The sequence below is a fragment of the Xylocopa sonorina genome, chromosome 14 (assembly GCF_050948175.1).
Source record: "Xylocopa sonorina isolate GNS202 chromosome 14, iyXylSono1_principal, whole genome shotgun sequence".
In the NCBI taxonomy this organism is placed as follows: Eukaryota; Metazoa; Arthropoda; class Insecta; order Hymenoptera; family Apidae; genus Xylocopa; species Xylocopa sonorina.
This window is the reverse complement of record NC_135206.1, coordinates 3,767,068-3,779,239: the sequence shown is the minus strand read 5'-3', so window position 1 is coordinate 3,779,239 and position 12,172 is coordinate 3,767,068. Positions and strand designations below refer to the sequence as shown.

Genomic DNA, 12,172 nt, shown 5'->3' with positions numbered 1-12,172 from the left:
CCTCGTTAATAAAAGATCGCCAGGGCGTGCATACAAAATGGTATTTTCCCATCGCTACACGCCATGGAATCGTACTTTTCGTATGCACACAGCGCGGCGTGTATAAATATTTGAATCGCGATTAAGGTCATCTCGTTTGTTGCTTCTGGAAGCACCACGACACGGACGCCCCGCGGGAAAAACAGGCACAATGGACACTCGTGTAATTGTTTTTTCATCCTCCCAGTGCAGTCAGCACGCGAACGTTATAATTTGTAACTGTTAAACGCAAGTGGAACGCCTTGGTCCCCCTCTGCGTCCGCGGTTCCCATCGAAAAAAGAAAGTTGCCGCGTGAAATTACCTCGCTCGCGATCGTACCCTTTCTCTCTAGTCGCACTCGCGTCTGTTCGAGCTTAGCTGAACGCAGCAACGCATCGCTAAATTGTCCAATGGACTGCGAAATTCGTAATTGCGCAGCTGGCTGGAATTATTCGGTGTAACGCAGCTTGGCGTTCGGACGGGCTATTTGTTTCGAGCATTAATTAAATCCGTAAACGAAATTCCGCAATTGAACCGCTCGTTCCGTTAGCTTTTCCATCATCCACTCGCGCAGGGGCATTAACGAAGGAAACAAAGAGAGCGTTTCGCATACAAAATGACAGCGCGCGTTCGAATGCGAGCAGAAGGAATATAATTTTCGAACCGTAAGACTTCTCCTTTTAAAGGCCTCGAGATTAACGAGCCTACTTAACGTGCTGCAAAAAGCAGCGGGCGTAACGCGATTGAAAAAAAACCGGAGATCTTTTTTACAAATCTCGCTGTACGTTGTGGACACGGTAGGAGGAATGAAGTGAACAAAAAAGAGAGGAAAAAGGAAAGCACAGCTTGTCCCAGCAAAGAACCTTTGCCCTCGAGAGGGTGGGGAGAAGACTTGGCCCGTGCGGGCCAAGGTTGCCCATGCCTGACTTAACCCCTTGCAGTCCTATATCGAGTCGAACTCGACGTTCTGCTCTCTCCTATTCAATTTCAACGTATGACGAAACATACAACGCCACCAAAACTTGATTTAATACGAACGTAAGCGTGTACTACAGCAGGATCTCGATAATTTAGTGTACAGTGGTTCAACATGCCCGATAGTAGCGCGACGCGTGTAGATTTGGTCACGACTCAGCCCGATGAACTAATTATTCGACGACACCAGCAACTAATTAGACCTCGCAGACTGATCGACGAGAAGAAAAGACAGAAGCAGAAGCAAACTGGCAGCGAGAGGGAAAATGTTAAATAGTAGGCGAAGAAAGGCGAAGGGTTGCTGGTTTCGGTGGCGGCGATAGAAGAATGGGGTTGAGGAGAAGACGAAGGGGCGCGAGACAACGGTGGAGTTTAAAAGTAATGCGGATGTAGGCGCTCGGATTACGTTTCAAAGTCTTCGTCGTCTGGCTTTAACTTCCTGCCAAGTTTCAGATCCCAGCTCGCGCCCTGAGGAGACCCGTTTCCCTTTTCGCCCTTCGTCCACTAATTTAAGTGCCTTTAAACGCGTGTAGAGAGGGGGAGAGGGTGGGGAAAATAGGAGAAGAAGAAACGTGCGAGGTGGTCTAGTCCAAATAAGAAGAAGGAGAGGATGGAACTCTCGCTTCCACCGTCAGTCTCCGTTTCTCTGCCGTTCCTTCACCGCCAAATATAAACTGGAGCCGTTCGATGCTTTGGGGAAGACGCGAATGGCGGCCAGCCGGGGAAAGGATCGTGGAAGTGGAACGGAAAAAGAAACGTGTCGAGCGGTGACAGTAACTCCATCGCGGCTACCGTTCGACTATCTTTAGATGGCTCGATTTTGGAATGGAATTCCGTTCGCTCGAGTTTTGTGATCGAAGCATCCGCGAAATCTGAGGTGAGACGATTATGGTACTCACGCTGGTATGGCCTGCCTCTACACCTGGACTTCTGCTGCCCAAACACGTCCACTCTTGGCAGCAATAATGCAAGTCTATCGTCTATCGAGTAACAGAAGCTGTGATCGATCAGAAACTAATCGACGTAGCTTTGAGCGCGCGCGGCCGAATTATTCAGATATGTATTAACGAGAACGTAATCTCGTTACACATAATTGGAAACGAAATGAATAGCGCCGGGAGCCGATGTTCTTGGCCTGTTAAACCGTTGCCCAGGAACAGCCGTCGACTATTTAATTAATGGGGGTAAATGTGTTTCCGTCACGCGCCTGAATAATCGTTTAATTATTTATTCCATGCATCCAGTTCGAATACAGTTCGAGCTCGAAAGGAGGAATAATGGAACGTCCAATGGTACCGTCGCGATGATATTCGCAACAACGAGGGGAACAAGAAGCCGCTAACGTGGCAGTTGATCGAACATTGGACAGGCGGGAAATAAATAAAAAGAGACCACCCATGGATCGAAATAGAAACGACGCGTATGCGGGGACACAGATGGAACCGCTGCTCTTTGAGTCCATGAACGAGGTCCATTCCTTTTTGCTTACGAAATATCTTCGACGAGAAGAGCGTCGCCGGCGCGAGGAACCAGCTGGAAACTGAAATAACCGATTGCCTGTTCAATATCGCGCGAGTAGCGATATTCACGAGCAGTCGTTCATATTATGGCACCACCTGCCGCAAACACCATATGCTCCTATTATTAGCAGTTGCGACCCTTTATAGTCGGCTCGTGTCATTCTCGTGATCGTCGAGCACCGTTCGATTCGAGTTTTCGACGAGACGATGGAAATATCGTTAACAAACGCGCGGACATCGAACGTGTGGCCAAGTTTACGCTTCGAGCTTAGATAACAACGAAGGCTCTGCGAGAAGAAAGTGTTTCGTCGCGCCAGGATATAGTTACGCAAATACCATTTCGCGCGACGATTCGATAATGTCCCAATGGGACGTTCGATAAGTAAACTATCGATATTTCTATCGGCTGTTTCCTATCTGCGATGGCATTAGAGACGCGCTAGAGTGTCGCGAACGTTGTGCATTTTGAATATGCGCGTGTCACACGTTCTGACACGTAGACGCATTCCAATTTGAATTTCTGTCCCTAAGGGAGCTGTGTCTCACTTCTCATTGACAGTTATGTAAATATACGTTTCCTTTTCCAAGTCTATACATAGTATTTTAACGATGATAGTGGCTGACTGTCCCTCGATGTTCTTGTTGCACAATTTATTGCTAGCTTCCTACATTTTTCTTCTGTTTTTTTTTTTTTTTTTTTATGGTGAAACGTGACGTTCCGGTAGACGCGAAACGAGAACGTCGGAATGCTCTAACCTTTTAAATAACGCGCCTGTAAAGTTCCATTGGGCGCCGAGAACGGCCTCAACAGTGGATTTCTAAATGGTCGTAGCTCCTATTCGCTCGCCAGAAACGTAGACCAATGCCTGGCCGTTAAATTTTCTACTAGGTGGTGAAATTAATTGGAATTACCAGGTTGGAAACGAGAATTTACGATTATAGTCGCGACGGGATCTGCGATTAGCAACATGTATCACGATATTGCTCCTGAATGGGTTATTTACCACGGGCTGTTGACTTTTTGGAATGAAATTGACCATTTTATAGCCGCCTGAATAACAATCATCGCACAACTGAGATTTGTTTGTCAAAATAACAAGTACTGGTCGTACTTGTATTTATTTTTAATAAAATATTCTACATATGTTTCTGTATTATCAAACTCGATGCTGGGTGGATGCGGTATCGTTAATTCACCTGATTAAATATTTGCGTTCGTAAGATATTATCCTGTAATTAGCTATTGCTGAATACGCGCTTTCCTTTTCCGCTGGTGTTATTTATTTTAGTTATTAGGTCATCTCGAAACATCGTCGTTAATTTATCACGTGCAGAGGGAACGTACGCGAATTATATCCGCATTAACATTGACCTTAATTTCAGATCTGCAATTACCGAGTAATTTAAAATTGTAATCCTTCTGCTGGAAAGCAGCAATCGCGTAATAAGCATAAACTGCCGTTACTTTTAACCTAATTAGGGAAACAAATAAAAGTGTATCGAAGTATTCGCGTATAACACATTGTCATCAAACGTGACGGTTTAATTTCCCTCATCTATGATCATTTCATAAGTAACACTCGAGCCTAATTGCTAAATGAAATTCATTGGCGTTTATTTTCTGCAACGATGATGTTGCTCAGTCGAATCATCGATTATGGGATCGACTTTTGGGATATCCTATAGAATCTGTTCGAAATTTCCGTCGACTGACGGTCATTGATGCATTTACTACGCTTCCTCTTCCAATCCGCGAAGCCATTCAATCGTTCCGGTCTCATGGACACGGTGAATTGTCGAAGACGTCTCGATTTCCGGTTACACGACCGTTTCTTTTACCGCTTCCTTTCCGCTGGGTCGATCGATCGCGTCGGAACTGCACGCTGGTCCCAACTGTGCTTTTCATTTATGTAAGAGACGAAGAAGCACGGTGCAACGGGGTATTAGATGGTAACGCGATCCCCCAGCATACATCAGGAATTTAAACCTATTACATAGTTGAGCAAAAGTTGTGTAATTGCACGTGAATTACATTGAAACCCAAGTTTCTCTTGTCTCGCGGCTATTGTCCTCGTTTATATACGAATTACACGATAATCGATTTATGAATTTGAAAATAAACGCAGTAAGGAGTGTTTTTACAAACGTATGCTTCGGTTATTAATTAAAATCTATGTTTATCAGTCCATTCTGATACTTTATTCTATCTCTATCTTCCCAGAGCTTGAAATTACGACCAGGCAAAGGCCTGAGAGCCTCTCGCGTACCTCTCTTTGAGGTTCGATTTAAAATTCCGGAAAGCCTTTTAAACGGTAGACTTTAAAGGAGCCGAAGGTTAGTCCCGTGAGCTCATATCGAACTGGCCCGTTCCTGATTACAGACCCCGAGGGAGGACAGGGCAGCGTCGAGTCCTGGTAATCAGAATAATCACACACCCACACCGTCGCCGTCACCAGTAGGCGATGCACCCGTTGGCAGGGCTCTTATGGAGGCTGCGCTTCAGCAAGCCACTTCCGGATCTCAGCCACCTCTGGTGGTGACACCGCCTGGTTACTGGGTCGATGGTACCGATCATCGACACGCCCTGGACTCAGCTGGCAGGGCACTACTTCCGGCGCAGCCTGCATGGCAACCAAGGATAGACCAGGACGACACAGCCAAATGCTACAGGCGGTTCTTCGTTGGCAGGGTAAGTAAATTATCACTTTCTTCGTCGTTTAATGTCTCTCTTCGTGGTGATCGTTCGTGTCTATCCTTTAAAACGCCGTCTCAATATCGAGTTCAGCTTCATTGTCGCGAGCACTTTGACGAAACGCTGATCGATAATAAAGGTCAGTAGTTATACTTAGTTCTAGCATGACATCTGCACGTGTAGAGTATCGAAATATAAGCTACTTAATCTTATTTGCAACACGGTTCGTGTCATTTTTCTACTGCTGAACTCGTTGTGTTTAAAAGTTAGAAGTCTCTATAATTACGAATAAATTCCCGTCGTTACGGTGAAATTGCGATTTTTTGAAAGGACGCTTTTCATTATTCCTATTCTGCTTATTTTCTCGCGAAGCATTCGTTACTGAACGTGAAACGCGTACACAAAGCTTTGAAGATCGCAATTATATCCTATCGGACACCGTTGTTATACCTTCCACCGAAATTAAAACTACCTACACACAGCCAACAAATAACATCGTGTCCAGCACAATCGTACAGAACGCCGCCCACAATTCATTCGCGTTTCGCAAAAAGTTGCAGTAATTTTCGACACGATAAAAGTTCATTACTGGTCCAACGTAGAAACGACGCGAATTGTAAACGCGTTTGGAGTTTCATAAATTCTGTTCCAGCCACGTATAAGTTCGGTATTGGTTATCGATCGAGAAAGAAGGAAAAATGGACGGAAAAACGGATACTTTGAAATTTATAGGGGAAGAGATTTTCTTCTGATATTGTTGGGGGAACGGACAATGCGGCCTGGGTAACAGAATGAATATCGTTGTCGAAGAAAAATGCGTACGCAACGGGAAAATTACTACGCTAACGTTGTACGTTGGTAGGACTTCGAGCATTTATTTCCACCTGATATACATCAAACTCACGGAAACGCATTCTTTCCAGAGAAGCAGCCTGATTGAAAAATTGTAAACTGTGCGATTTGAAATTCAATGAGAGCCAGGCTTTTTATGCGACTCATGGCGATTTTCCGCCACGATTTCTCACTGTTATTGTTATCACCAGAGAAATCAATACTAAAAGCATCATTATATTAAAATGCACAGGTGTTCAAGAGAGTACCTTCGCGATTTCTCGATGAAAATGGAAGCAACGTAACGCGAACAAATTACGAGTGAAATAGTATTTCGTATCGGTTAAAAGATCGTTTCCACGCGAGCCTGTTTTAATCGAATTCGGCTCGCGTCGAAGCGGTTCCGAAAAATGCATATGCGTTTCGTAGCACGGTCTACTTTAAATCGCAGGCTTACTTTGCAATCACCCCGTATGCGAGGCTGGCGTGTGCGAGGCGTTCCGCACACGTACGAATCAGCAGGGTGGATGAAAAAGGACGACGAGTCGCAGCAGAAAGGAAAAGAGAGGAAAAGAGCCGCAGGAAAAGGAAAAGAGCACTCTTGGGCGTGGGAGTGGGAACGTTCTCATAGTCTACATGCAATGCCTATATAAGACGAAACTCTCCTCTCTGCTCCTCTTCGACATGCCTGATTTTCATCCACAGCCGCTTTTAAGACGCCTCCGCGTTTCTTCCGCTCTTCCTAGGCCGTCGACACCCTCTTCGCGAATTATTTCCATTTAATCCACACGCGTTACGCGACCAGGAGGAACGTTACAATCGATAAGAATTACGATAGTTACTACGTGGCCTGATATTTTCATTGAGAACTCGGATCGGGTACTCGTTGAACCAGTTTCTGGATTACTCGATCCACGCTTCGAATAATTTATCCGCGCAGCTATCTAGAAAATGCATCGATCTGCTTACGTAAATATCTTAATCGTTTAAGTCGATGCGCCCTCCACGAGTTACTGGTTTGGACAAATTTTCCTGGTGCTTCTCTGGAATTGATTCGTACGGAAGTTACGTCTCGAAGGGGTGGCTGAACCATAATTTTCCGCGTTGTTAGCGTAGCGACGAGGATGTGTTTTTTTGAGGGGAACCCTTCGAAATGGTCAGAAGTACTTTTATTAAGACTTTCTCCAATTACTTATCCCCGTTTATCTATCGTTCGCTAGCATGTATCTGCGTCTCGATAACCGAGAGTGAAATGCCAGGGAATCGTCGTAAATATGCCAGCGATACACGATAACCATAGTTCACTCGAATATAACCAAATGGAGAAGCCTCGCACGAGAGAGAAAGCGTAGAGAAAGAGACGTGGTGTATTTTTTACACGCCTGTTGACAAAGTAACTTCTATCGGCAATATTCGAAGCGACAGAGGGTGGAGAGGAGCAATTAACAGCGTGGCGATAAGAAAATGATGTTAATGATCATATAAAAATGTTTTTCTTTGACAACTTCGTTCGAATCTGCACACTTCGACTTATGAATTTATGCGAATGCGATACTCTGCTCTTACTTTTTCACTTTTCGAGTTGGAAAAAAAATATGAACGCTGGCGCAACTACGCCTTGGAGCTGGCTGCGATACGACGTTACGAAAGTAAGAAACTGAACGAACGTGGCGTGAATGGAGTCCACGATAAATCTTATTAACTCAATTAAAAGTAATTAAAAAGGTCGCAGCGGCGTTTCGCTTCCTGGTTCGTTTCGAGCGACTGATCCCCGAACCTGAAAGCACGCGACACACGTTCACGCAGAAAAGGCCTAGGACAATGTTGGTTAGCATATTCTGCGCGTCAAGCAATTTACTAATAGCGTGCTTCTATTGTATTCAATATCGCCCGTCTAATTAACTCTTTCGCCTGACTGCTGCGCGCATTATAACGCAAAACCATTCAACCGTTCCGTCAATCGTATAACTTTATTAAAACATTATTCGCACAGCCAGTCACGAATGCTGGCTGCAACACGTATTCCTCAATTTATTCACGCACTGTTAGAAGTTGGAATAGATCGCTAAAAATAACAGAAACGAGTGTCAACAGAACTCGATTAATTATGTGAAAAAGGAAATAGAATACCGTATCGATGTTATCCTGGTTAAAAATAAACGTTATCGTTGAAGTCTGTTTTTAATAATTCCGCGTGGAACTGACCATCTCTTGTTGCTGCTTTCGAGAATTTAGAAACAGTAGAGTCGACGTGTACAAGCTATCTTTAATTAAAATCTTCGAAGAACTTAAGAACAGCTTCCTTGCAACGAGGAATTTCAGTTTCTGTTGGAAGAGCTCGAGCGTGTTTCAATCTGCTACGCGGCCAAATTGAGACTGCGACTAGTTTCAGCTAATTACGATCAACGCGGACAATCAATGCGAACTAATCAGGAGTAACGGGCGGGAGATCAAGCGGCGCGTATAATTATTTTTCTCGTTTTATGCGCGCAATGTGGGAGTTCCTCGACGGTTGCGTCACCGCGTAGATTTGTGGGCTCATTGTGCGTGCAAGCGTGCACGCATCCTGTTCTCGTTGCAGGGATACGAGGCAAGATATTTACGGTGCAACGCTTTCCTGAGTCGCGAATCAGGTCTAGGAAAAAATTCCGGCTCGTGAGACACGCTTTTGAAAGGTACACTGATACGGTTGATACCAGCGTTTCCATTTGAAACGCCAACTAAAGTTCATTCGCAAGGCCGCTTGCGAAACGATTAGTATTAACGCCAGGAACATTTTAGAGTATCTACTGGGACGTTAGATCTCCCATGAGATGCTGGCATCAAGAAATTTTGCTGTTAATTGCCATCCTGGTAACTCGTTGCAAATGACATTGCATTTTAGGGTAAACAAAAGACGCGATTGAATTATGCATCAGCTTGTAGCGTACGCAGAAGTACAATGAGCAGAATATTCAAAGTAAAGTAGATATAATAATATTTATTAGGGTAAAGTAAATATCTACTTGGGCCTCGTTCTTTAAGCTGAGCTCGTGAAAAAGTATATTTCAACTCTATTGATAATACAGGACACGATAACGCTAATTAATATTCTTTTATCTCATCGCGTACCTAATATTTCACACTGACACAAATACTTGTCTCCCATTAAATTCCATTATTTCGCGGTACAGTGATGTGTTACTTTAATAGGTGTTGTAATATACCGTAACGCGTTATCCTAACGTATGATAATGACACATCGCGGCGTGTTATGCCATAACGCGTATTGTGTAACGCGAAACACACGATGCATCGTGTGCAATATACATTTTTAGACACCATGGCGCGTAAAAGTGCCGTACGAATCATTAGAATTAAAAAGAAAGCCACTAAAAGGAAGTTTCTCAGGGGAACAGTTGTGCTGGACTTGATAAGAATCGCGGTAAGCCGCGCGTCCTGTCTTGCAAATGATCTCGTGGCTCTCTTCGTTTCTTATTCCAAATAACGTTCAGCCAACCACCACGCGAGGACGGTTGGCTTCGATCGTAAAAAGGCCCCGCTCCGTTTCATCCGCTCGACTTCAGCATCTCTCTTTTTCTTTTGCAGGAGCACGTGAACCTGGTTGGAAGAGACGGGGAGAACGGGCCGGTCCTCGTCTCGGTGAAGGCCGAGACGGTCGCAGGACAGGAGCACTGGAGGGTCCTGCTACGATTGCGAGCGGGTTCGACTCACGAATTGGTACCAGCCGCGAACCTCGGCCCAAATCCGTCACCCGCGAAAATGGTCAAGGTGAACTTCCGCTCTTTTCCCCTCTTCTTTCGCGTTTCCTCTTTTTTCTTCCCATCATCGACGAACTATAGAGAAGTTCAAGTACCCCTTTGTCTGTAATCGCGCGCTTTCACCGCGCCGCGAATTTCTCCTTTCGACGCGGTGTTTCCCCGCGCTTGTTTAACGTCCATCGAGCGGATGCGTCGTGCTATTTAATCCTTTCGCGATAACGAGTGCGCGATGGAAGGTCGTTTGCTCGAGGAAGAGACGAGTAATCGAATTATAATAACAGGTGCTGGTAGCGAAAATATTGTTCCCAAAATGGCGTTCACCAGCATTTATCGTACGACCTTCTGTCGCAAGTGTATCGTGCCGATATTTCATCGTATTTAAAAAAAACAACTGCGTATAAAATCCACGGTAAAAAAACAACTTGAACGTGCGGAACATTTTAAATTGCAAAGTAAACGGTGAACCCGCGTAACTGTGTTTTTATCTGCCTTTAATTTATGCGTCTGCTACACGTTAGCCAGTAGTAGATTGTCCAATAACGTGTTGACTTTTTCAAAGGTCTTTAAGGACTTTAATCGTGAACTTCTAATTGTCCTTAATTCAAAGCCATAAAGTAGCAATTCTAGTCTTCTTCCTGGGTATTAACTGCAACAGCATCAGCGTTTCCATTTATTGAAATTTATGAAGTTATGCACGTTACGCAACCGAGCATACTTTATATGCATATTGCTCTGGTAATTGCAATAATTAACTTTGAAATTGTGTTACGCATTTACAATTTAAACGATTAAGCAGAACTCCGTATTTTATGCGCGTACACGTTGCAAAAGTTCTTCACGTTTTCAGGAACAGCGATGTACACACTGTGAGTGTTGCTGATTAATTACCATTCGCTTAATTCCCCAAATTAAATTAATTGCATTAAAATTCGCACGCAATTATATCTGCAAGTGCTCTCCAACAGTAGATAGGTTGAATAGTCACTGCGAAACCAGTAATACAGGTGATCCGAGGCTTTTTCACAGTCTTGCATGTACTAGGAGGTTTTCGCTATAGCGTATCTTCATTTGCATAGTATTTCTGTTCGCAACATAATGGTTGAGAGTTCACTGCAATCGTACACGCAGCTTAAAACTAATTTCTCTCAGTTCCCTCTCGAGCGACTCAGCTGTTCCTCTTCGTGGACGCAAATTATCATTTTTCCTTTCTTTTTACAGGCGATCAACGAGTCCCTGAACGTGAGCACGTTGATGCCAGTTGTCTGTTCCGGTGCTGGCACGTTAATAGCGAGATATGACGAACACGCCTTGGTCTCGAGGTTTAAATTCGGTGTTCTTCATCAACGCGCTGGTCAGGTCACAGAGGAGCAGCTGTTTGGAAACAGGCAAATCACACCAGCCTTCCAAGAGTTCCTGGACTTGTTGGGTCAGAAGATCGATTTGAAGGATCACAAAGGGTTGGTATTTATCGTTGATAAGCGCGATGAAACCTCAGAATTGTTAAAAATTGTATCGTAACGAATTACGAGCTTGTTGGAACGCAGTGTTCAAACTCGAATGTCAATGTTCGCAGATATCGCGGTGGTTTGGACACACGACACGGTCAGACCGGCGATTCCGCGGTCTACGAGGTATTTCGAGGTCGAGAAGTGCTCTTCCATGTCGCGTCTCTTCTACCGTACAGTCCTGGGGACTCTCAGCAATTGCAGCGCAAGAGACACATCGGCAACGACATCGTCGCGATAATATTCCAGGAGGAGCCAACCCCTTTCAGTCCAGATATGATCGCCAGCCACTTCTTACACGCATTCATCGTGGTACAAGTCGTCGACCCCTGCACTCCTAATGCGAGGTATATTCTTAGATTCGTGTACACTCTGTGTACCTACGTATGTAGCAAGATCGCGTAAAATTCGGGTGCGTCAGTTACGAAATCGCTATTCCTAACTTCGAGCGAACAGGCTGATTAAAATAGCCCGCGGAGCGTTTGTTTTCGTCGACGTGAAAGAATGGATTCTTCTTTTCTATCACTTGCTGGAATTCAAATCCATCTTCTTTTATTCCAATTATTTCCAGCTCGAAATGGTTTCTTCTCATCTCGAAACGTTCTTCATTATTTTCTTTGAAGTAGCATTACTCACGCGAGTTCTATATGCAGGTACAAGGTCAGTATAACAGCACGAAACGATGTTCCCTGGTTTGGACCAGCTCTGCCAACGCCAGCTGTATTTTTGCGAGGAGTCGAATTCAAGGAATTCCTCCTGACGAAATTGGTGAACGCTGAGAATTCAGCGTACAAGGCTGAGAAGTTTTCGAAACTCGAGGTAATTGTTTCCACGTGCAGATACATCCATTTGCCGTTTGAATAATTAAG

The 12,172-nt window shown here is 44.5% G+C and overlaps 1 protein-coding gene across 4 annotated transcripts in view; it reads left to right on the top strand.

Moving 5' to 3' along the window:
- LOC143430432 (rap1 GTPase-activating protein 1) overlaps positions 1-12,172 on the top strand; it is a 94,847-nt gene that overhangs the window by 80,957 nt on the left and 1,718 nt on the right. For all 4 annotated transcript variants that reach the window (XM_076906725.1, XM_076906727.1, XM_076906726.1 and 1 more), the window contains 5 exons: positions 4,895-5,203; positions 9,626-9,808; positions 11,017-11,255; positions 11,372-11,650; positions 11,957-12,122. In XM_076906725.1, the coding sequence (XP_076762840.1) occupies positions 4,895-5,203; positions 9,626-9,808; positions 11,017-11,255; positions 11,372-11,650; positions 11,957-12,122 (1,176 nt within the window). The remainder of the gene's footprint in view (positions 1-4,894; positions 5,204-9,625; positions 9,809-11,016; positions 11,256-11,371; positions 11,651-11,956; positions 12,123-12,172) is intronic.